At 39.5% G+C, this 27365-nt stretch overlaps 1 protein-coding gene across 2 annotated transcripts in view; it reads right to left on the bottom strand.

The window, feature by feature from the left end:
* Nucleotides 1–27365, bottom strand: part of LOC133577666 (thyroid hormone receptor alpha-B) — a 441457-nt gene that overhangs the window by 25950 nt on the left and 388142 nt on the right. For both annotated transcript variants that reach the window (XM_061931639.2, XM_061931640.2), the window contains one exon: nt 5663–5724. In XM_061931639.2, coding sequence (XP_061787623.1) covers nt 5663–5724 — 62 coding nt within the window. The remainder of the gene's footprint in view (nt 1–5662; nt 5725–27365) is intronic.

The following is a 27365-nucleotide window of genomic DNA, read 5'->3' on the forward strand; positions in this document are numbered from 1 at the left end:
ATTAAATGTTTGGGTAAAATTGAATCAAGCAAAACCATTTTCTTTGAAGTAATATATAAATGTATCAGAGCTGGTTATTTATTTTATGGAGGAATGTAGTTAATCATAGAACTGGCATCCAATGTTATCGATTCTGAATCGAATCGCTACCACCATGAGTCGAATTTAATTGTGTGGTTCCCGTGGATTCACAGCACTTAACCGTCATACGGTACATAATCGATTTTTTTTGATACCCTTAATATACAGTATATATATATATATATATATATATATATATATGTATGTGTGGGAAAAAAATCACAAGACTATTTCATCTCTACAGGCCTGTTTCATGAGGGGGGTACCCTCAATCGTCAGGAGATTTTAATGGGAGCATTCGCATACCATGGTTTATATAGGGCACAGAGTGGGTGGGTACAGGCTGGCCTAGGGGCGTGGTGATTGGCTCATGTGTTACCTAGGAGGTGTTTCCGTCTATGGCGGCATGTTGTTACAATTTCGCTGCGCTTGTTGAGGGATGACAGGTCTGGACGGTAGATAATAAACAGTTTCTCTTTCAAGCATAGGTTGCATCTTTTATTACCACTATTGTAAGGTGTGCTGGATGCAAGAATTTGCCATGTTATTGAATATTCAACATTATTGTCTTTGAGGTCCCAAATGTGTTTGCTGAGTTCTGTGGTATTTCGCAGGTTTTTGTTCCTGAAAGAAGCCTTGTGGTTGTTCCATCTGGTTTTGAATTCACCCTCGGTTAATCCTACATATGTGTCGGATGTGTTAATGTCCTTGCGTATTACCTTAGATTGGTAGACAACTGATGTTTGTAAGCACCCCCCGTTGAGGGGGCAATCAGGTTTCTTTCGACAGTTACATGCTTTGTTGGTTTTGGAGTCGCTCTGACTGGGGGTCGACGGCTCATTTGCAATTGTTTTGTTGTGGTTTGAGATGATTTGTCGTATATTGTTCATGCAGCTGTAGCTCAATTTGATGTTGTTCTTGTTGAATACTTTTCTTAGGTTGTTGTCTTTGGGAAAGTGTTTGTCAATCAGATTGAGGAATTTGTGTCCAATGTTCGTTGAGACGTTTTTGCTGTATGGGGGGTTGTACCAGATGATGCCGTTTCGTTTTCTGTTCTTTTTTGGCTGGTTTCCTGGCGTGGGTTCATAGGTGAGGGTGAAATTGTATCCGCTTTCATCAAGGGCTTTTTGGTACGGGGGGGTTGCTTGGTCAAATTCAGCTTTGCTAGATGACAGCATCGATAGCCTTTTATTGATTCCGGTAGATATTCTTTTCGTGGTGGTGGGTGGATGGCCAGCCTGTACCCACCCACTCTGTGCCCTATATAAACCATGGTATGCGAATGCTCCCATTAAAATCTCCTGACGATTGAGGGTACCCCCCTCATGAAACAGGCCTGTAGAGATGAAATAGTCTTGTGATTTTTTTCCCCACACATACATATATTGCGCTCTACTACGGTATCAAGCACTATTTTTTGGATAACCTTATTAAGACATATATATATATATATATATATATATATATACACATACATACATATATATATACACACAGACACGTGTGTATATATATATATATACACACATGTATATATATATAAAAATATATGTACATACATATACATATATATATACATACATATATATATGTATATTATATATATACACATATATACACATGTATATATATATATATATATATATATATACATATGTATATATATATATATACACACGTGTCTGTGTGTATATATATATATATGTATGTATATATATATATATATATATATATACATATATATATATATATATATATATATATATGTATTAGCAGCTACATAAGGAGCCTTTGTAACCCGCTTTGAAATGTTCTACTATCATTTTTAAACCAAATAAGATATTAAAGTTAATTGTTATGTATCGCAGTTTATCAATATGATGATGTGCATTTTAGGCCGTATCACACTTCATCAATAAGTCAATGACAATATCAATGAGTGCTAATATCCCGGGATGGTGATTGTTGAAGGAGGCCGGCAGCAAACAAGACCAACAAATGAAAGAAATGCGATACTGGACACAAGAACGCTGACCGACGGAAGGATGCTGAAAGCAAATGAAATAAAGCGAGAGGAGAAAAGAAAACACTGAAAAAAACACAAAAACAAATCCGAGCAACGTTCAGCGGAAGTCGACAAAAAACAAGCACGGAGGAAAGATAACAAAAACTTGGTCATCGTCTTATTGGCCAAGGCGCCAGAGCAGCCGACTTGTGTGAAAAGCGGTATCAATAGCAGACCTCCAGTATGACAGGAAGCAGGCGGTGAATCCAGGTCAGGACCTTTCCCAGCGGGACGTCTTTCTTTCTTTGAAGGTAACAAAAGACCTATTTCTTCTACAGCCTCTTTCTTGGCCAACTGGGATTAGACTGAGATCCAAGATGGCTTCACGGACGTATTCATGTCGGCAATAGTGACATCATGGTGTCATTTCACCTGCGGAGACTACAGGTGTCACCGCACACACCTTTTTTTTTTTCACCAGCACAACAATACTGTATTGCTGTTTTACTCGTTTTATAGCCCACAGACTTAAAAGTAGACACTAGATGGCAGTAAAATCACATACTCACAGCTCATTGTCAACTTACTACAATGTTTTCATTTGTTATAACTAATATATTATTAAATATTATTATAGAGATGAATAATTAAACATTTGTCAACGGTTGAGAGCGATCTATAGCGCTCATTTTTGTTGGCAAATGAGAGGCGATGAGAGATCATCATCACACTTCAACATCTCTAATATGGAAATATGTTCTTAATTGTATTACCCCGGATAAATAAACGTTTAGCAAATACATAAAAGCGCGTAAACTAAGAAGTAAATGTCTTTATGTCAGTTTTTTCAACCTTTTTTGAGCCGAGGCACATTTTTTGCGTTGAAAAAAATGCGGAGGCACACCACCAGCAGAAGTCATTAAAAAACAAAACTCAATTGACAGTAAAAAAAATTGTTGTCACAATTGTTGGATATGACTTCCGAAAGGGACAAGCGGTAGAAAATGGATGGATGGATGGACTTTAAACCATAATCAAGCATGCATCACTATAGCTCTTGTCTCAAAGTAGGTGTACTGTCATGACCTGTCACATCACACCGTGATTTATTTGGAGTTTTTTGCTGTTTTCCTGTGTGCAGTGTTTTACTTCTTGTCTTGCGCTCCTATTTTGGTGGCTTTTTCTCTTTTTTTTGGTATTTTCCTGTAGCAGTTTTATGTCTTCCTTTGAGCGACATTTCCCGCATCTACTTTGTTTTAGCAATCAAGAATATTTCAGTTGTTTTTATCCCATTGTTAACTGTCATGTCATGTTCGGATGTACATTGTGGACGCCGTCTTTGCCCCAGAGTAAGTCTTTGCTGTCGTCCAGCATTCTGTTTTTGTTTACTTTGTAGCCAGTTCAGTTTTAGTTTTGTTCTGCATCCCTAAGCTTCGATGCCTTTTCTTAGGGGGCATTCACCTTTTGTTTATTTTTGGTTTAAGCATTAGACACCTTTTTACCTGCACACTGCCTCCCGCTGTTTCCGACATCTACAAAGCAATTAGCTACCGGCTGCCACCTACTGATATGGAAGAGCATTACACGGTTACTTTGCCGAGTTCTAGACAGCACCGACACATAATTTGCAGGCTATAATTACTGGTTTGCAAAAAATATTTTTAACCCAAATAAGTGAAATTAGATTATCTCCCACGACACACCAGACTGTATCTCACGGCACACTAGTGTGCCGCGGCACAGTGGTTGAAAAACACTGACCTAGGGATGGGTACCATTTACACCTGAACCGATACGGCACCAATTCCCGGTTTGATAATATCATCTCCTTTTTTATTGCGACATTGAAAATGATCTGATTACGATAACTGCTGTCCTGTTGTTAAATCTTGTTTTATTATCACGTTTCTGAGCCTCAGTTGCAAGTATGACAATAAGTTGCAATTACAGTTGCAAGTCCAAGATGTTGCGCCCTACAAAGTGTTGATACTGTAAGTATTGTACTTAATACGCACCAGTTGTTTAATTGTAATGTGCATTTTAGTTGTAGTTTTCATTAGCACATTTGGAGGTGTTGAAATCGCCATGTGAAATCGCTAATGCTAATCAGTAGCATGTCAATGGCAAAGCCATTGTGTATTCGCATTACCTTTACTTACATTGGAGGTTTAATGAGTCAAATGTCTTGTTTACACTGCACACCAAATCAGATTTTTTTTTTTGCCCTGAAGTGACACGGATCGGATTTTTTTGTGCCAGTCTAAACGCTCAACCCGATTGGAATCCGATCTTTTTCAAATGTGACTTCAGTCCAAACGCAATCTGACCTGAATGTGATTTTTTTCGTCATCTATGGGCAAGCTACGTCACTTTTGTGCGCGGGAAATCTTTCATCACAACGTCCGGTTTCGGTTTCTATTTAAGACGATCGAACCTTCGGTGCATCACTCGTCAATAGTGTGCGAATAATAGGCTATCCGTATTTTTTCCGACTACAAATTCCTTTCATTTTCTCAAAAATCGTCAGTGCGCCTAATTTACGTAATTATTCTGGTTGTGCTCACCGACCTCGAAGCTATTTTATGTGGTGCATAGTGTAATGATAAGTGTGACCAGTAGATGGCAGTCACGCAGGAGAGATACGTGTGGACTGCAAGATGACGCCAGTAAACAACACCAAAACTTCAAATGTTCCATTGAGAATACAGAACATTACACACGGCACTCAAAAATCTGTCAACATTTTTTAGTACGACTTTGGTAAGCTATGAAGTCGGAGCATTACGGCTACCATAGTCAGACGTACTGTGCTTCAACTTACAGTATTATTAAGGTGCGTGTATAAGGACCCCAAAATGGCACCTATTAGGAGACATTATCTGGCGTTTTGTTTCGCAATATTATGCAAAACCAACTTTTCGTACCTTCTGGTACCTGCCGATGTGTATTTTGGGATCTGCATAAGTCCTGTAAATTTGCGCGTGTCCGCCATTGTAGTCAATGAGCTTCTTCTTTTGGGACATTCATCCTCCGCTGTTGCCATTTCTAATATAAAGTAGTGTAAAGTTCTTACTTATATCTGTCATGAAAGCACTAAAACATACCGGTGTAGTGAGTTTACATTATTCACCCAAGGAACTTTAGTTATTAGAGCGTTCCGGTCGGACGTTTTTTCACGGGACACTTTGTACCCATCCCTTATATTACCCAGAAGGCTTTGCGCCGTAGACAAGAACAGGAAGTAGGACGACAATAGTGTTACACGTTGTTGGTCATGCTTTGTCTACACAAGAAATAAACAAAACTTTTCGAGAAGATTTTTGACGCGCGAGTTTGAGCGCCGTTCAGAGACTAATTTTATTGGCGAAAATGTGCGGGGGCTTAGTGGCCAATGGACAAAGTTGCAAGATTGGTTGAATTTGCGTAATTGGATAATAAACAGCAAACAAAAACGCTACAACGCCCAAACATTTTAGCCAGTCAGAAGCCATTTGCAAAAAATCCATGCCTGGTAAAGACGTGGATTTACTTTTTAATATCCCCGCAGTACAAAAAGAATCATTCCATCTTACTCACCCGTCATGCTCTTCACCGAACATTGGCTGTTCTTCCTCTTCCTCTTCGGGCCATTGAGCCACCTGAAAGAGAAAGTGAAACCTTTACCACTGAGGGCCAAAGACTGACAAATCGTTTTGGGGGTCATTTTGGTAGTTTTCACCTTCAAAACCAGTATAATATATAGATTGTTTTATTTACCCCCCTCAAAGAACTAGAAAATGTAATTTCGGAATACATTTGGTGGGAATGTTGAAGAGCCAAAGCCAAACTGAAATGCTAACAGTAAGCACGCTGGCGAGATAGCGTCAAGTAACAAAAAAATATGAACACAATGAGCTAAAAAAGCTAGCATGCAAACAGTACTATGCTAATATGCTATTAATAGCAGGCTTATAGTTAGCATTAATGAAATACCAAAATATATAACACTGAGGTATAGCTAGTAAATTAGCAGAACAAAAATCTAGCAAGCTAATGTTAGCATGCTAAAATGTTAACTGTAATATGGGTCAAATACCAAAATATATTTCTTTAAAATTGCTAGCCTGCTAGCGTTAGCATACTTCAAGGACCAAAATATGACTACGGTGTAGACCTACAAAATTAGCTAAAAAAAGCGAATGATACCTGTTAGCATCCTAATGTTGGTATGCTAGCTTTTTTTTAGCTAGTTTTGTAGGTCTACACCTCAGTCATCTTTTGGTCCTTGAAGTATGCTAACGCTAGCAGAGTAATATATTTTGGTACTTGACCCATAGTACAGTTACCATTTTAGCATGCTAACATTAGCATGCTAGATTTTTATTTTTTTAGCTAATTAACAGATATACACCTCTGCGTCAAATATTTTGTTACTTGACAAATAATACCTGTTAGCATCCTAATGTTGGTATGCTAGCTTTTTTTAGCTAGTTTTGTAGGTCTACACCTCAGTCATATTTTGGTCCTTGAAGTATGCTAACGCTAGCAGGCTAGTATTTAAAGAAAAACACTTTCAGGATCACACCTCAGAGTAGTATATTTTGGTACTTGACACATATTACAGTTACCATTTTAGCATGCTAAAAAATTTTTTTTAAGCTAATTTAACAAATATACACCTCAGAGTCAAATATTTTGTTACTTGATGAATGAAACTTGTTAGCATGCTAATTTTAGTATGCTAGCTTTTTTTTTAGCTAATTTTGTAGGTCTACACCTCAGTCATAATTTGGTTCTTGAAGTATGCTAACACTAGCAGAGTAATATATTTTGGTACTTGACCCATATTACAGTTACCATTTTAGCATGCTAACATAAGCATGCTAGATTATTTTTTTTAGCTAATTTAACAGATATACACCTCGGCGTCAAATATTTTGTTACTTGACGAATTATATTTTTTTGCATGCTAATTTTGGTATGCCAGCTTTTTTTTTTTTAGCTAATTTTGTAGGTCTACACCTCAGTCATCTTTTGGTCCTTGAAGTATGCTGACGCTAGCAGTTTTAAACCATTTTTTTCAGGTACACCTCCGAGTAATATATTTTGGTACTTGACCCACATTACAGTTACCATTTTAGCATGCTAACATTAGTATGCTAGATTTTTTTTTTTTTTAGCTAATTTAACAGATATACACCTCGGCGTCACATATTTTGCTACTTGACGAATGATACCTGTTAGCATGCTAATTTTAGTATGCTAGCTTTTTTTAGCTAATTTTGTAGGTCTACACCTCAGTCATAATTTGGTCCTTGAAGTATGCTAACACTAGCAGAGTAATATATTTTGGTACTTGACCCATATTACAGTTACCATTTTAGCATGCTAACATTACCATGCTAGATTTTTTTTTTAGGTAATTTAACAGATATACACCTCGGCGTCAAATAGTTTGTTACTTGACGAATTATATTTTTTTGCATGCTAATTTTGGTATGCCAGCTTTTTTTTAGCTAATTTTGTAGGTCTACACCTCAGTCATCTTTTGGTCCTTGAAGTATGCTGACGCTAGCAGTTTTAAACCATTTTTTTCAGGTACACCTCCGAGTAATATATTTTGGTACTTGACCCACATTACAGTTACCATTTTAGCATGCTAACATTAGTATGCTAGATTTTTTTTTTTTTTAGCTAATTTAACAGATATACACCTCGGCGTCACATATTTTGCTACTTGACGAATGATATGTGTTTGCATGCTAATTTTGGTATGCTAGCTTTATTTAGCTAATTTTGTAGGTCTACACCTCAGTCATCTTTTGGTCCTTGAAGTATCATGTGGTACACCTTCGAGTATTATATTTTGGTACTTGACCCATATTACAGTTACTATTTTAGCATGCTAACATTAGCATGCTAGATATATATATATTTTTTTAGCTAATTTAACAGATGTAAACCTCAGCGCCAAATATTTTGTTACTTGACGAATGATATTAGTTAGAATGCTAATTTTGGTATGCTAGCTTTTTTAAGCTAATTTTAGAGGTCTACACCTCAGTCATCTTTTGGTCCTTGAAGTATGCTAACGCTAGCAGGCTAGCATTTTAAAAAAACCTCAGAGTAATTTTTTTGGTACTTGACCCATATTACACTCACCATTTTAGCATGCTAACTTTAGCATGCTAGATTTATTTTTTTTAGCTAATTTAACAGATATACACCTCGGCGTCAAATATTTTGTCACTTGACGAATGATACGTGTTTGCATGCTAATGTTAGCATGCTAAAATGGTAACTGTAATATGTGCCAAGTACAAAATATACTACTCTGAGGTGTGAACCTGAAAGTTTTTTTCTTTAAATGCTAGCCTGCTAGCGTTAACATACTTCAAGGACCAAAATATGACTGAGGTGTAGACCTACAAAACTAGCTAAAAAAGCTAGCATACCAAAATTAGCATGCAAAAAAATATCATTCGTCAAGTAACAAAATATTTGACGCTGAGGTATATCTGTTAAATTAGCTAAAAAAAAAAAAATCTAGCATGCTAATGTTAGTATGCTAAAAGGGTAACTGTAACATGTGTCAAGTACCAAAATACACTACTCTGAGGTGTGATCCTGACAGTTTTTTTCTTTAAATGCTAGCCTGCTAGCATTAACATACTTCAAGGACCAAAAGATGACTGAGGTGTAGACCTACAAAACTAGCTAAAAAAAGCTAGCATACCAAAATTAGCATGCAAAAAAATATATCATTCGTCAAGTAACAAAATATTTGACGCCGAGGTGTATATCTGTTAAATTAGCTAAAAAAAAAAGTAATCTAGCATGCTTATGTTAGCATGGTAACTGTAATATGGGTCAAGTATAGGGTGACCATTTCCATGACACCAAAAAGGAGGACATTATGCGCCATATCAATAAATTACTATGGTGTACATAGGACTCTGGTATACTCTTATTTATAGTACAATTTTGAGTGGTTTAAAGATGATGTTTGTGTGGCTGAATAGGAAAAAATATTAAAGTCAAGTGTTTGTTAACAGTATTTGTATTTATTCAATACATTGTGGTGTTCAAAAAGTGACCACTGAGATGAATCTTTTCAAGTGCAGAGTACCACAAAGCATAACATGTGTGGACTTAAATGTAGTTAACATATATAATTAAAAAAAATGCCACAAAAAATTTTCCACATCAACATCAAGGCTGCTTGCTGCATATCTGGTTGCGTTATGCAGAATATGGGCCAAACAGTTTGCAGGGAGCACATCTTTTTGGCTCAGTTTCAACTTCTGATACACACTGTTATGTTTGCCACAATTAACACTGGCATTGTCTGCTGCATATGCAGACATGTTTTTCACCTCTAAGCCAGACATCTAAAGTTTTGCCAGCAGCTGGTTTGTTATGGCTTCTGACGTTTCGTTGCTGTCACTATAAAAATCCAACAGGACATGTTGGATGCCTTCATCAAAGTGAAAATACCTTACCACAATGGGAAAACACTTTTTTGTTCCTTTATTTTAGGCGTCGGTTGCCACGGAAAAGGGTAGGTTGTTTTCTTTTATGTAGTCGGTATGTTCCTGTACCGAATAGTGAGCGATGACGTTCTCGCACAATGCCTTGGCTTTTGTTCGGCCACAGGCCATCCCTTTAGCTGTGGGATAGTCACTGAAAATCTCCCGGTCCACTTTCATGCCGCAGTCTAAACTTCTGTAGGACTGGTGATGCTTTACAGCAGTGGTTCTCAACCCTTTTTTCAGCGATGTACCCCCTGTGAACATTTTTTAAATTCAAGTACCCTCTAATCAGAGCAAAGCATTTTTGGTTGAAAAAAAGAGATAAAGAAGTAAAATATAGCACTATGTCATCCGTTTCTGATTTATTAAATTGTATAACAGTGCAAAATATTGCTAATTTGTAGTGGTCTTTCTTGAACTATTTGGAAAAAAATATATAAAATAACTAAAAACTTGTTGAAGAATAAACAAGTGATTCAATTATAAATAAAGATTTCTACACATAGAAGTAATCATCAACTTAAAGTGCCCTCTTTGGGGATTGTAATAGAGATCCACCTGGATTTAGGAACTTAATTCTAAACATTTCTTCACAAAAAAAGAAATCTTTAACATCAATATTTATGGAACATGTCTACAAAAAATCTAGCTGTTAACACTGAATATTGCATTGTTGCATTTCTTTTCACAGTTCTTTTTGACATACATTTTAGTGAGGGTCAAACCATCATGGCATGGGGGAAACTCTGGCTTTATGGTAATGAATGGAATAGCCGACTTGATTTGATGTTCAGTTTATGAACTTACATTACATTACATCAGAGGTGGGACCAAGTCATTGTTTTGCAAGTCACAAGTAAGTCTCAAGTCTTTGCCCTCAAGTCCGAGTCAAGTCCCGAGTCAAGACAGGCAAGCCCCGAGTCAAGTCCAAAGTCAAGACTGGAAAGTCTCAAGTCAAGTCCTAAGTCCTGCATTTTGAGTTTCGAGTCCTTTCAAGTCCTTTTAACCACAGACTAATATATTAACACAGATTGTGTATGCTTTTCAAACGCTGTATTTATTTATTAAAACAAGTGCATTTTAAATTGCAGGAAAGAAAATTGTGCTGACATTGCACTTTATAATAGCACTATTAACCAGTCATTTTAAACATTAACTCATTCCTTTACAGAACAAACACATTGAAAAATAAAGTGCAAATGTACTTATTTGTACAAAAGTGTTAACATTGAAAAAACATGACATATACGTGAACATAACAAAAAAGTTGTACTTTTTATATGTCAGGGCCCTATGCTGCATTGCATTTGCAAAAGACCAAATTAGCCAAGAGTCTGTCAGTCATTTGTGCACGATGGGGGCGTAGTATGATGCCACCATGGCTGAAAACTCGCTCCACTGGAGCACTGGAGGCAGGCACTGCCAAGACTCTCATGGCCACTCGGAACAGTGAAGGAAGAGTCTTCATGTTCAATGCCCAGAACAAAAGGGGGGAGAGAGTTGTTTTGGGTTGGTGCACTACTTGTAAGTGTATCTTGTGTTTTTTATGTTGATTTAATTAAAAAAAGAAAAAAATATATATATATTTCTTGTGCGGCCCGATACCAATCGATCCACGGACCAGTACCGGGCCGCGGCCCGGTGGTTGGGGACCACTGAGGTAAACAACCAACAGTATGTCAGAAAGCTAGCTAAAACGGTACACATATTCATAATATAGTATACATTTTAACTGACCTTTATTTTACTATTTTTGTCTTTTTTTAGGTGGCTAAAATACGCGGTGCTGCTGACCACCGTCTAACGTTACGTGTGATGTATTGACTAACGTAACCCTGCTTAAAAAAAATCACTGAACAAAAAGTATGAATAAGGTAGTGAACTGCAACAGATTCCCGTGTTTGCAATAACGTTATAACGTTAGCAGTGAGTTTATAGCCTCACTGATTTAACTACACAGCAAATAAAAGTCACGTTACTTAGCCAATAAACGTTATCTTACATTCAAAACTTACCGTTCTTTGTGCAACTTCAAATGCCGGACGAAGTTGGAAGTTGTTGCCTCTCCATCAGTAATTTTCGAACCGCATGTGTTGCATACTGCAAACCGTTTTGTGTTGACCACCTCGTAATTTTTATACCCAAACAAAATTATTTTAGGTATCATTTTTTGTTCACTGGCGTGTGGTTTGGACATGTCTTCTTCGTTGGTTGTCCTGCAATTTGATTGGATGAATGCTGTGTGATGAAAACAAAGTAGATCTAATTTGATTGGCTGTTGTACTGAGAGCACACCAGCTGACACACGCAACGCTGATAGACAAGTACACAATGAAAAATACGGAGCGCTCCCGAATAACTTTTTCATCTTTGGGTTTTGGGGAAAGTAGCAAGTCATGTCAAGTCATGTCAATTGAAAAGGCTCAAGTCCAAGTGAAGTCACAAGTCATTGATGTTAAAGTCTAAGTCGAGTTGCAAGTCTTTTTACATTTTGTCAAGTCGAGTCTAAAGTCATCAAATTCATGACTCGAGTCTGACTCGAGTCCAAGTCATGTGACTCGAGTCCACACCTCTGCATTACAAAGCCCCAGGGTACCATTTGAGAACCACTGCTTTACAGCATGGTACACCTTGCACAGCTCGCAGCGGTTATCTAGTCATCCAGGGGCGACGAAACTTCACGAAAAAATGTCCTCATTGAAGAGGTGACGCACGTTTATTACTTTTATGTTTATCCGTACCCGTATGCCGTTCAATTGCAGCTTTCCCCTGACTACTTACGTCGACATCACATCGACAAAGTGTGCAGAAGCCATGGAATGAGTCTCGACTGCTTTTCGTTATAAATTCGTGCTCTTTTGTCCATTCAGAATTACACGAGGTCTTGCGTTTTGGCATGATGTCAGCAGCACATGAACCCTTGTTTACTTTTTTAACCAATGATAAGCAGATTTGTATCCGACACCGCTCTTAGCCAATCATTTGATACGTTACTGCGTTGGGGGCATTTTCTACGGTCTTTGATTGGCTATCGCGCTGCAGCCCAGCAAAGATGAAAAAACTCCGCTCTTCAAGCCTAGTGCCTCAAAAAGGAGGACAAATACATGTCCGGCTTGATGCTGCGCCGGACAGGGCATAAAAAATCCGGACTGTCCGGCCTAAATCCGGACACCTGGTCACCCTAGTCAAGTACCAAAATATATTACTCTGCTAGTGTTAGCATACTTCAAGGACCAAATTATGACTGAGGTGTAGACCTACAAAATTAGCTAAAAAAAAGCTAGCATACTAAAATTAGCATGCTAACAGGTATCATTCGTCAAGTAACAAAATATTTGACGCTGAGGTGTATATTTGTTAAAATAGATTTTTTTTTTTTTTTTAGCATGCTAATGATAGCATGCTAAAATGGTAACTGTAATATGTGTCGAGTACCAAAATATACTACTCTGAGGTGTGATCCTGAAAGTGTTTTTCTTTAAATGCTAGCCTGCTAGCGTTAGCATACTTCAATGACCAAAAGATGACTGAGGTGTAGACCTACAAAACTAGCTAAAAAAGCTAGCATACCATCATTAGGATGCTAACAAGTATTATTTGTCAAGTAACAAAATATTTGACGTAGGTGTATATCTGTTGATTAGCTAAAAAATAAATAAATCTAGCATTCTAATGTTAGCATGCTAAAATGGTAGCTGTAATATGGGTCAAGTACCAAAATATATTACTCGGAGGTGTATTTGAAAAAAAATGCTAGCGCCAGCATACTTCAAGGACTAAAAGATGACTGAGGTGTAGACCTACAAAATTAGCTAAAAAAAGCTAGCATACCAAAATTAGCATGCTAACTGGTATCATTCGTCAAGTAACAAAATATTTGACGCTGAGGTGTATATCTGTTAAATTAGCTTAAAAAAAAAATCTAGCATGCTAATGTTAGCATGCTAAAATGGTAACTGTAATATCTGTCAAGTACCAACATATATTACTCTTAGGTGTGTACATGAAACTTTTGTTTAAAAATGCTAGCCTGCTAGCATTAGCATACATCAAGTACAAAAATATGACTGAGGTGTAGACCTACAAAATTAGCTAAAAAAAAAAAAAGCTAGCACACCAACATTAGCATGCTAACAGGCAGAGGTGGGACCAAGTCATTGTTTTGCAAGTCACAAGTAAGTCTCAAGTCTTTGCCCTCAAGTCCGAGTCAAGTCCCGAGTCAAGACAGGCAAGCCCCGAGTCAAGTCCAAAGTCAAGACTGGAAAGTCTCAAGTCAAGTCCTAAGTCCTGCATTTTGAGTTTCGAGTCCTTTCAAGTCCTTTTAACCACAGACTAATATATTAACACAGATTGTGTATGCTTTTCAAACGCTGTATTTATTTATTAAAACAAGTGCATTTTAAATTGCAGGAAAGAAAATTGTGCTGACATTGCACTTTATAATAGCACTATTAACCAGTCATTTTAAACATGAACTCATTCCTTTACAGAACAAACACATTGAAAAATAAAGTGCAAATGTACTTATTTGTACAAAAGTGTTAACATTGAAAAAACATGACATATACGTGAACATAACAAAAAAGTTGTACTTTTTATATGTCAGGGCCCTATGCTGCATTGCATTTGCAAAAGACCAAATTAGCCAAGAGTCTGTCAGTCATTTGTGCACGATGGGGGCGTAGTATGATGCCACCATGGCTGAAAACTCGCTCCACTGGAGCACTGGAGGCAGGCACTGCCAAGACTCTCATGGCCACTCGGAACAGTGAAGGAAGAGTCTTCATGTTCAATGCCCAGAACAAAAGGGGGAGAGAGTTGTTTTGGGTTGGTGCACTACTTGTAAGTGTATCTTGTGTTTTTTATGTTGATTTAATTAAAAAAAAAAAAAATAAAAAAAAAATTTCTTGTGCGGCCCGATACCAATCGATCCACGGACCAGTACCGGGCCGCGGCCCGGTGGTTGGGGACCACTGAGGTAAACAACCAACAGTATGTCAGAAAGCTAGCTAAAACGGTACACATATTCATAATATAGTATACATTTTAACTGACCTTTATTTTACTATTTTTGTCTTTTTTTTTAGGTGGCTAAAATACGCGGTGCTGCTGACCGCCGTCTAACGTTACGTGTGATATATTGACTAACGTAACCCTGCTTAAAAAAATCACTGAACAAAAAGTATGAATAAGGTAGTGAACTGCAACAGATTCCCGTGTTTGCAATAACGTTATAACGTTAGCAGTGAGTTCACAGCCTCACTGATTTAACTACACAGCAAATAAAAGTCACGTTACTTAGCCAATAAACGTTATCTTACATTCAAAACTTACCGTTCTTTGTGCAACTTCAAATGCCGGACGAAGTTGGAAGTTGTTGCCTCTCCATCAGTAATTTTGGAACCGCATGTGTTGCATACTGCAAACCGTTTTGTGTTGACCACCTCGTAATTTTTATACCCAAACGAAATTATTTTAGGCATCATTTTTTGTTCACTGGCGTGTGGTTTGGACATGTCTTCTTCGTTGGTTGTCCTGCAATTTGATTGGATGAATGCTGTGTGATGAAAACAAAGTAGATGTAATTTGATTGGCTGTTGTACTGAGAGCACACCAGCTGACACACGCAACGCTGATAGACAAGTACACAATGAAAAATACGGAGCGCTCCCGAATAACTTTTTCATCTTTGGGTTTTGGGGAAAGTAGCAAGTCATGTCAAGTCATGTCAATTCAAAAGGCTCAAGTCCAAGTGAAGTCACAAGTCATTGATGTTAAAGTCTAAGTCGAGTTGCAAGTCTTTTTACATTTTGTCAAGTCGAGTCTAAAGTCATCAAATTCATGACTCGAGTCTGACTCGAGTCCAAGTCATGTGACTCGAGTCCACACCTCTGCATTACATACCCCCAGGGTACCATTTGAGAACCACTGCTTTACAGCATGGTACACCTTGCACAGCTCGCAGCGGTTATCTAGTCATCCAGGGGCGACGAAACTTCACGAAAAAATGTCCTCATTGAAGAGGTGACGCACGTTTATTACTTTTATGTTTATCCGTACCCGTATGCCGTTCAATTGCAGCTTTCCCCTGACTACTTACGTCGACATCACATCGACAAAGTGTGCAGAAGCCATGGAATGAGTCTCGACTGCTTTTCGTTATAAATTCGTGCTCTTTTGTCCATTCAGAATTACACGAGGTCTTGCGTTTTGGCATGATGTCAGCAGCACATGAACCCTTGTTTACTTTTTTAACCAATGATAAGCAGATTTGTATCCGACACCGCTCTTAGCCAATCATTTGATACGTTACTGCGTTGGGGGCATTTTTTACGGTCTTTGATTGGCTATCGCACTGCAGCCCAGCAAAGATGAAAAAACTCCGCTCTTCAAGCCTAGTGCCTCAAAAAGGAGGACAAATACATGTCCGGCTTGATGCTGCGCCGGACAGGGCATAAAAAATCCGGACTGTCCGGCCTAAATCCGGACACCTGGTCACCCTAGTCAAGTACCAAAATATAGTACTCTGCTAGTGTTAGCATACTTCAAGGACCAAATTATGACTGAGGTGTAGACCTACAAAATTAGCTAAAAAAAAGCTAGCATACTAAAATTAGCATGCTAACAGGTATCATTCGTCAAGTAACAAAATATTTGACGCTGAGGTGTATATTTGTTAAAATAGAATTTTTTTTTTTTAGCATGCTAATGATAGCATGCTAAAATGGTAACTGTAATATGTGTCGAGTACCAAAATATACTACTCTGAGGTGTGATCCTGAAAGTGTTTTTCTTTAAATGCTAGCCTGCTAGCGTTAGCATACTTCAATGACCAAAAGATGACTGAGGTGTAGACCTACAAAACTAGCTAAAAAAGCTAGCATACCATCATTAGGATGCTAACAAGTATTATTTGTCAAGTAACAAAATATTTGACGTAGGTGTATATCTGTTGATTAGCTAAAAAATAAATAAATCTAGCATTCTAATGTTAGCATGCTAAAATGGTAGCTGTAATATGGGTCAAGTACCAAAATATATTACTCGGAGGTGTATTTGAAAAAAAATGCTAGCGCCAGCATACTTCAAGGACTAAAAGATGACTGAGGTGTAGACCTACAAAATTAGCTAAAAAAAGCTAGCATACCAAAATTAGCATGCTAACTGGTATCATTCGTCAAGTAACAAAATATTTGACGCTGAGGTGTATATCTGTTAAATTAGCTTAAAAAAAAAATCTAGCATGCTAATGTTAGCATGCTAAAATGGTAACTGTAATATCTGTCAAGTACCAACATATATTACTCTTAGGTGTGTACATGAAACTTTTGTTTAAAAATGCTAGCCTGCTAGCATTAGCATACATCAAGTACAAAAATATGACTGAGGTGTAGACCTACAAAATTAGCTAAAAAAAAAAAAAGCTAGCACACCAACATTAGCATGCTAACAGGCAGAGGTGGGACCAAGTCATTGTTTTGCAAGTCACAAGTAAGTCTCAAGTCTTTGCCCTCAAGTCCGAGTCAAGTCCCGAGTCAAGACAGGCAAGCCCCGAGTCAAGTCCAAAGTCAAGACTGGAAAGTCTCAAGTCAAGTCCTAAGTCCTGCATTTTGAGTTTCGAGTCCTTTCAAGTCCTTTTAACCACAGACTAATATATTAACACAGACTGTGTATGCTTTTCAAACGCTGTATTTATTTATTAAAACAAGTGCATTTTAAATTGCAGGAAAGAAAATTGTGCTGACATTGCACTTTATAATAGCACTATTAACCAGTCATTTTAAACATTAACTCATTCCTTTACAGAACAAACACATTGAAAAATAAAGTGCAAATGTACTTATTTGTACAAAAGTGTTAACATTGAAAAAACATGACATATACGTGAACATAACAAAAAAGTTGTACTTTTTATATGTCAGGGCCCTATGCTGCATTGCATTTGCAAAAGACCAAATTAGCCAAGAGTCTGTCAGTCATTTGTGCACGATGGGGGCGTAGTATGATGCCACCATGGCTGAAAACTCGCTCCACTGGAGCACTGGAGGCAGGCACTGCCAAGACTCTCATGGCCACTCGGAACAGTGAAGGAAGAGTCTTCATGTTCAATGCCCAGAACAAAAGGGGGGAGAGAGTTGTTTTGGGTTGGTGCACTACTTGTAAGTGTATCTTGTGTTTTTTATGTTGATTTAATTTAAAAAAAAAAAAAAAAAAAAAAAAAAAAAAAATTCTTGTGCGGCCCGATACCAATCGATCCACGGACCAGTACCGGGCCGCGGCCCGGTGGTTGGGGACCACTGAGGTAAACAACCAACAGTATGTCAGAAAGCTAGCTAAAACGGTACACATATTCACAATATAGTATACATTTTAACTGACCTTTATTTTACTATTTTTGTCTTTTTTTTTAGGTGGCTAAAATACGCAGTGCTGCTGACCGCCGTCTAACGTTACGTGTGATATATTGACTAACGTAACCCTGCTTAAAAAAATCACTGAACAAAAAGTATGAATAAGGTAGTGAACTGCAACAGATTCCCGTGTTTGCAATAACGTTATAACGTTAGCAGTGAGTTTACAGCCTCACTGATTTAACTACACAGCAAATAAAAGTCACGTTACTTAGCCAATAAACGTTATCTTACATTCAAAACTTACCGTTCTTTGTGCAACTTCAAATGCCGGACGAAGTTGGAAGTTGTTGCCTCTCCATCAGTAATTTTCGAACCGCATGTGTTGCATACTGCAAACCGTTTTGTGTTGACCACCTCGTAATTTTTATACCCAAACAAAATTATTTTAGGCATCATTTTTTGTTCACTGGCGTGTGGTTTGGACATGTCTTCTTCGTTGGTTGTCCTGCAATTTGATTGGATGAATGCTGTGTGATGAAAACAAAGTAGATCTAATTTGATTGGCTGTTGTACTGAGAGCACACCAGCTGACACACGCAACGCTGATAGACAAGTACACAATGAAAAATACGGAGCGCTCCCGAATAACTTTTTCATCTTTGGGTTTTGGGGAAAGTAGCAAGTCATGTCAAGTCATGTCAATTGAAAAGGCTCAAGTCCAAGTGAAGTCACAAGTCATTGATGTTAAAGTCTAAGTCGAGTTGCAAGTCTTTTTACATTTTGTCAAGTCGAGTCTAAAGTCATCAAATTCATGACTCGAGTCCAAGTCATGTGACTCGAGTCCACACCTCTGCTAACAGGTATGATTTGTCAAGTAACAAAAGGTGTATACCTGTAAAATTAGCCAAAAAGCTAGCATGCTAATATTAGAATGCTAACGATTGTGCCATTAAATTATGAGCAACGAGCCGCACTTTGGACACCCTTGTGCTAAGTTCTGGAAGACATGATCTCATCAAGCACATCTTCAAAAAAACATCTGTTGGACCGCCAGACACAACATTTGAATCACTGTCATCTCAGGGAAGCACTGTCTGGGAAATACATTATACATAATACTACATAATAACACATAATAACTCGTAATAATACATTTTTGTCAATGTTGGGGAATCACCGCCGTATCGAAACAACGTTTTGTGGGGAAGAACAAAGGGAACATGGCAACCTGTCAGGATCACAACTTGGCAGGTACGTTGTGGAAGTGCGGAGCGACAGGAGGAAGAAAAGCTGAGCGGGGACCAGGAAAAAAGCGTCAGAACGCCTGGAGAGTATTAGAACGCGTCGGATGGAAGGAGTGGGGCGGTATAGCTCGGTTGGTAGAGTGGCCGTGCCAGCAACTTGAGGGTTCCAGGTTCGATCCCCGCTTCCGCCATCCTAGTCACTGCCGTTGTGTCCTTGGGCAAGACACTTTACCCACCTGCTCCCAGTGCCACCCACACTGCTACTGAAAGCCACTACTACCGACCACGCAGTCTGATAGTTTATATATCAATGATGAAATCTTAACATTGCAACACATGCCAATACGGCCCGGGTTAGCTTACTAAAGTGCAATTTTAAATTTTGCGCGAAATATCCTGCTGGAAACGTCTCGGTATGATGACGTCAGCGCGTGACGTCACGATTCTAGCGGACATTTTGGGACAGCATGGTGGCCAGCTATTAAGTCGTCTGTTTTCATCGCAAAATTCCACAGTATTCTGGACATCTGTGTTGGTGAATCTTTTGCAATTTGTTCAATGGAGACAGCAAAGAAGAAAGCTGTAGGTGGGAAGCGGTGTATTGCGGCAGGTGTTGTGCCGGTTAACGCACCCCCGCCGTAGAATGCACCCCCTGACTGTTGTGCCGGATAACACAGCCGGTGTTTCATTGTTTACATTCCCGGAAGATGACAGTCAAGCTTTACCATTGGCCTGTGGAGAACTGGGACAACAGAGACTCTTACCAGGAGGACTTTGAGTTGGATGCGCAGACGCGGTACCGTGAGTACGCATGCAGCTGCGGCTTCCAAACATTTGATCGCTTGCCCGTACGTGCGTGCCGCTATGTGCATGTCACGTACGTAACTTTGGGGAGTTTGGGGAAATATATGTGCTGTATGAACTTTGGGGAGGTGAACGGTACTTTGGGCTGTGGGATTGAGTGTGTTGTGCAGGTGTTTGAGTTGTATTGGCGGGTTATATGGACGGGAGGGGGGAGGTGTTTGTTATGCAGGATTAATTTGTGGCATATTAAATATAAGCCTGGTTGTGTTGTGGCTAATAGAGTATACAGGTAAAAGCCAGTAAATTAGAATATTTTGAAAAACTTGATTTATTTCAGTAATTGCATTCAAAAGGTGTAACTTGTACATTATATTTATTCATTGCACACAGACTGATGCATTCAAATGTTTATTTCATTTAATTTTGATGATTTGAAGTGGCAACAAATGAAAATCCAAAATTCCGTGTGTCACAAAATTAGAATATTACTTAAGGCTAATACAAAAAAGGGATTTTTAGAAATGTTGGCCAACTGAAAAGTATGAAAATGAAAAATATGAGCATGTACAATACTCAATACTTGGTTGGAGCTCCTTTTGCCTCAATTACTGCGTTAATGCGGCGTGGCATGGAGTCGATGAGTTTCTGGCACTGCTCAGGTGTTATGAGAGCCCAGGTTGCTCTGATAGTGGCCTTCAACTCTTCTGCGTTTTTGGGTCTGGCATTCTGCATCTTCCTTTTCACAATACCCCACAGATTTTCTATGGGGCTAAGGTCAGGGGAGTTGGCGGGCCAATTTAGAACAGAAATACCATGGTCCGTAAACCAGGCACGGGTAGATTTTGCGCTGTGTGCAGGCGCCAAGTCCTGTTGGAACTTGAAATCTCCATCTCCATAGAGCAGGTCAGCAGCAGGAAGCATGAAGTGCTCTAAAACTTGCTGGTAGACGGCTGCGTTGACCTTGGATCTCAGGAAACAGAGTGGACCGACACCAGCAGATGACATGGCACCCCAAACCATCACTGATGGTGGAAACTTTACACTAGACTTCAGGCAACGTGGATCCTGTGCCTCTCCTGTCTTCCTCCAGACTCTGGGACCTCGATTTCCAAAGGAAATGCAACATTTGCATGGTTGGGTGATGGTTTGGGGTGCCATGTCATCTGCTGGTGTCGGTCCACTCTGTTTCCTGAGATCCAGGGTCAACGCAGCCGTCTACCAGCAAGTTTTAGAGCACTTCATGCTTCCTGCTGCTGACCTGCTCTATGGAGATGGAGATTTCAAGTTCCAACAGGACTTGGCGCCTGCACACAGCGCAAAATCTACCCGTGCCTGGTTTACGGACCATGGTATTTCTGTTCTAAATTGGCCCGCCAACTCCCCTGACCTTAGCCCCATAGAAAATCTGTGGAGTATTGTGAAAAGGAAGATGCAGAATGCCAGACCCAAAAACGCAGAAGAGTTGAAGGCCACTATCAGAGCAACCTGGGCTCTCATAACACCTGAGCAGTGCCAGAAACTCATCGACTCCATGCCACGCCGCATTAACGCAGTAATTGAGGCAAAAGGAGCTCCAACCAAGTATTGAGTATTGGACATGCTCATATTTTTCATTTTCATACTTTTCAGTTGGCCAACATTTCTAAAAATCCCTTTTTTGTATTAGCCTTAAGTAATATTCTAATTTTGTGACACACGGAATTTTGGATTTTCATTTGTTGCCACTTCAAATCATCAAAATTAAATGAAATAAACATTTGAATGCATCAGTCTGTGTGCAATGAATAAATATAATGTACAAGTTACACCTTTTGAATGCAATTACTGAAATAAATCAAGTTTTTCAAAATATTCTAATTTACTGGCTTTTACCTGTATATGTCTTGTCAGGTCCCACCCGCCACTCACAGCATCTTCCCTATCTGAATCGCTCCCACTGCCCTCTAGTCCTTCACTCTCACTTTCCTCATCCACAAATCTTTCATCCTCGCTCAAATTAATGGGGAAATCGTCGCTTTCTCGGTCCGAATCGCTCTCGCTGCTGGTGGCCATGATTGTAAACAATGTGCAGATGTGAGGAGCTCCACAACCTGTGACGTCACGCTACTCGTCTGCTACTTCCGGTACAAGCAAGGCTTTTTTTATCAGCGACCAAAAGTTGCGAACTTTATCGTCAATGTTCTCTACTAAATCCTTTCAGCAAAAATATGGCAATATCGCGAAATGATCAAGTATGACACATAGAATGGACCTGCTATCCCCGTTTAAATAAGAAAATCGCATTTCAGTAGGCCTTTAAGTGTAACTTAGATATTGGGTTTCACTATGTAAAGCGCTTTGAGTCACTAGAGAAAAGCGCTATATAAATATAATTCACTTCACTTTATGATCCTGAGATGGCAATTGATCAATTTGCAGAGAGGACCTCGCTTTTAATGGCGCTAAGTCCGTGACGCGGAATCATTTCATGTCGGACATCTGGGGGATGCGACTCTGTGCAGTAAGATAGCTTGTTAGACAACGGAAAGACAAAACCATCATGTAAGGATTTGTCTTACAATCCTTATGAAAGACAAGAATTTTGACTTGTAAATAAACGGTAGCAAAAGTCAGTTAACAATGGAGCAAAAGGAAGTCCATTTATTCTGCCTATAAAGCACGATAAAAAACTAGAGATGTCTGATAATGGCTTTTTTGCCGATATCCGGGGGGGTGGGGTGGGTTTTAATTGATTTTTGGTGGAGTGCCATCTCCGGGTTGGGGAGGAGATCTTGCCCCAAGTGGAGGAGTTTAAGTACCTCGGAGTCTTGTTCACGAGTGAGGGAAGAGTGGATCGTGAGATCGACAGGCGGATCGGTGCGGCGTCTTCAGTAATGCGGACGCTGTATCGATCCGTTGTGGTGAAGAAGGAGCTGAGCCGGAAGGCAAAGCTCTCAATTTACCGGTCGATCTACGTTCCCATCCTCACCTATGGTCATGAGCTTTGGGTTATGACCGAAAGGACAAGATCACGGGTACAAGCGTCCGAAATGAGTTTCCTCCGCCGAGTGGCGGGGCTCTCCCTTAGAGATAGGGTGAGAAGCTCTGTCATCCGGGGGGAGCTCAAAGTAAAGCCGTTGCTCCTCCACATCGAGAGGAGCCAGATGAGGTGGTTCGGGCATCTGGTCAGGATGCCACCCGAGCGCCTCCCTAGGGAGGTGTTTAGGGCACGTCCGACCGGTAGGAGACCACGAGGAAGACCCAGGACACGTTGGGAAGACTATGTCTCCCGGCTGGCCTGGGAACGCCTCGGGATCCCCCGGGAGGAGCTGGACGAAGTGGCTGGGGAGAGGGAAGTCTGGGCTTCCCTGCTTAAGCTGCTGCCCCCGCGACCCGACCTCGGATAAGCGGAAGAAGATGGATGGATGGATGGACGAAATGAGAATTGTTACAAATAAGAATCGCGATTCATTACTTATGCACGTGTGTTTTTTTTGTTTTTTACTTCAAAAATTGTTTTCACATTGTCATTATGGGGTATTGTGTGGAGAATTTTGAGGACAGTACATCCGGAATAGGGCTGTAACCTAACAAAATGTGTAAAAAGTAGAGATGTCCGATAATGGCTTTTTTGCCGATATCCGATATTCTGATGTTGTCCAACTCTTAATTACCGATTCTGACATCAACCGATACCGATATATACAGTCGTGGAATTAACACATTATTATGCCTAATTTTGTTATGATGCCCCGCTGGATGCATTAAACAATGTAACAAGGTTTTCCAAAATAAATCAACTCAAGTTATGGAAAAAAAATGCTAACATGGCACTGCCATATTTAGGGCCCGCAATGGCCCATTGCAAAAGGACTCCCACAGGGAGTCCTTATGCAATGGGACATAAGGACCTATTGTTATTGTAACGTTTTATTATATTCTTTATTCTTTCTTTATTCTACCGCCGCCTCTTTGAACACTAATTTGACCCACTTAGCATGCTTCAAAACTCACCAAATTTGACCCACACATCAGGACCTGCGAAAATTGCCTTTTGATAAAAAAACCAAACCCCAAAAATAAAAATTGCGCTCTAGCGCCCCCTAGGAAAAAAAAAAAACTAGACTGCCTGTAACTCCCACTAGGAAGGTCGGAAAAACATGAAACAAAATCCTCTATGTAGGTCTGACTTAGACCTAGTTCTCATAATTGTACATCCTCGGGCTAAAATCAACAGGAAGTTGGCAATTCCCCCTTCAAGACAAAAAAGTACTAAAAACAGTCACTTTTGCCTCTTTGAGCTGCAATTTGACCCCCTTAACATGCTTCAAAACTCACCAAACTGAACGCACACATCAGGACTGGCAAAAACTGAGATCTAATAAAAAAACCTAACCCCAAATTCAAAAATTGCGCTCTAGAGCAATTTTTGAATAAAACGGAGAAAAAAACTGCTCCTCGGAAGAAAAAAATTACAAAACTGCCTGTAACTCCCACTGGGAAGGTCGGAGAGACATGAAACAAAAACCTCTCCGTAGGTCTCACTTAGACCTACATTTCATAAATTGACTACCCCCAGCAAAAATCAACAGGAAGTTTGCTATTCCCCCTTCAAAACACATTTTTTGTAAAAACCGGTCTCCTTCCTTCAAAAACGAACTCCTCTGAGCGCGTTTGTCGTTTCGCCTTCAAACTAACACAGGAGAGAGATTGAACCCTTGTGATTACAACAACAGAAGCGCTTTTTAATTAACTGCTCCGGTTTTGATTTTATGACCCTTCAAAGACCCGCAGTGCTGATGCTGCTGCAATGCTGTTTTTTCAAGATGGCTGCTTAAAAGCAGGAAGCACCAACGTGCCCACACAATGCAGACAAGGTAGGTACACTAGACAAAAGTCTTGGGACACTTCAGACTGAAAGTAGACTAAAGTATTGGGACACTTAGGACTAGCACCTGCCAAATACGCGGGCCCGTCCAACGCTGCTTGCAGCTTTAATTATTATTGAAGTCACAAAGTGCATTATTGTTTTTAACATGCCTCAAAACAGCAGCTTGGAATTTGGGACATGCTCTCCCTGAGAGAGTATGAGGAGGTTGAGGTAGCAGGGGGGTGTATATTGTAGCGTCCCGGAAGAGTTAGTGCTGCAAGGGGTTCTGGGTATTTGTTCTGTTGTGTTTATGTTGTGTTACGGTGCGGATGTTCTCCCGAAATGTGTTTGTCATTCTTGTTTGGTGTGGGTTCACAGTGTGGCGCATATTTGTAACAGTGTTAAAGTTGTTTATACGGCCACCCTCAGTGTGACCTGTATGGCTGTTGAACAAGCATGCTTTGCATTCACCTATATGTGTGTAAAAGCCGCATATATTAGGTGACTGGGACGGCACGCTGTTAGTATGGAGGAAAAGCGGACGTGACGACAGGTTGTAGAGGACGCTGAAGGCAGTGCCTTTAAGGCACGCCCCCAATATTGTTGTCCGGGTGGAAATCGGGAGAAATTCGGGAGAATGGTTGCCCTGGGAGATTTTCGGGAGGGGCACTGAAATTCGGGAGTCTCCCGGGAAAATCGGGGGGTTGAAACCGATACCGATAATTTCCGATATTCCATTTTAAAGCATTTATCGGCCGATAATATCGGACATCTCTATAAAAAACCTCCATCATTGGTACACGCTTAAAGCATGAACACTATATTGCCAAAAGTATTTGGCCACCCATCCAAATGATCAGAATCAGGTGTCTTAATAACTTGGCCCGGCCACATGTGTATAAAATCAAGCACTTAGGCATGGAGACTGTTTCTACAAACATTTGTGAAAAGAATGGGCCACTCTCAGTGATTTCCAGCGTGGAACTGTCATAGGATGCCACCTGTGCAACAAATCCAGGGGTGAAATTTCCTCGCTCCTAAATATTCCAAAAATCAACTGTCGGCTTTATTATAAGAAAAGTGAAGAGTTTGGGAACAACAGCAACTCAGCCACCAAGTGGTAGGACACGTCAATCAATGTCAATCAATGAATGTTTATTTATATAGCCCTAAATCACAAGTGTCTCAAAGGGCTGCACAAGCCACAACAACATCCTCGGTTCAGAGCCCACATAAGGGCAAGGAAAAACTCACAACCCAGTGGGACGTCAATGTGAATGACTATGAGAAACCTTGGAGAGGACCGCAGATGTGGGTGACCCCCCCCCCCTCTAGGGGAGACCGGATGCAATGGACGTCGAGTGGGTCTAGCATAATATTGTGAAAGTCCAGTCCATAGTGGATCTAACATAATAGTAAACTGACAGAGAGGGGTTAGCGCAGACCTGGGCAAATTAAGGCCCGGGGGCCACAAGCGGTTTTTCAATCTGGCCCGCCGGACATTCTCAAATGATTTTTTTACGATCTTTAAGATGGAAAGTGTAGCTGCCATTATGATGTGCAGTGATGTTTTCAAAGGACCGTAAGTCTTGGATTATACAAAGTATTTCAATGGTTGGAATCTGTGCTTTTGCATGATATACCGTACTAGTTACTATGGTAATCTAATTAGTTACTATGGTAATCTAATTAGTTACTATGGTAATCTAAGTCACAGCAGCTCAAACCAGGCACCAAGCAGTGTGGGTGGGGAGTGTTTCCACAGAGTGTTTCTAGCGCGGCCAGCCTGAAATGCGGGTGTCAGGGACGAACGCGGAAGGATTTTTACAAGAAAGTTCTAAAGCTTAGTGATGGATCAGAAGTATCAGATTGTAGGTGTTTTTTTTTTGTTGTTTTTTTACCCTTTTCGTTCATATTTCGCTGTGTTTGTTGCATTTTCTTTGGTGTTTTGCTTGATTGTAAAATATGTCGATTGAGAGGGGTGTGACGTTCATATGTTGTCAATATTCAGTGTTTTATCCTTCATAGTTAATATTGTGAATCCATACTTGCCAACCTCGAGACCTCCAATTTCGGGAGGTGGGGGGTGGGTGCGGGGGGCGTGGTTGGGGCGGGGGCGTGGTTAAGAGGGGAGGAGTATATTTACAGCTAGAATTCACCAAGTCAAGTATTTCATATATATATATATATATATATATATATATATATATATATATATATATATATATATATATATATATATATATATACCCCGCGACCCCGAAGGGAATAAGCGGTAGTAAATGGATGGATGGATGGATATATATATATATATATATATATATATATATATATATATATATATATATATATATATATATATATATGTGTATATATATATATATATATATATATATATATATATATATATATATATATATATATATATATATATAAAAGAAATAATTGACTTTCAGTGAATTCTAGTTTTATATATATATATATATATATATATATATATATATATATTATATTATA

This window comes from Nerophis lumbriciformis, linkage group LG39, assembly GCF_033978685.3.
Source record: "Nerophis lumbriciformis linkage group LG39, RoL_Nlum_v2.1, whole genome shotgun sequence".
Taxonomy (NCBI): Eukaryota; Metazoa; Chordata; class Actinopteri; order Syngnathiformes; family Syngnathidae; genus Nerophis; species Nerophis lumbriciformis.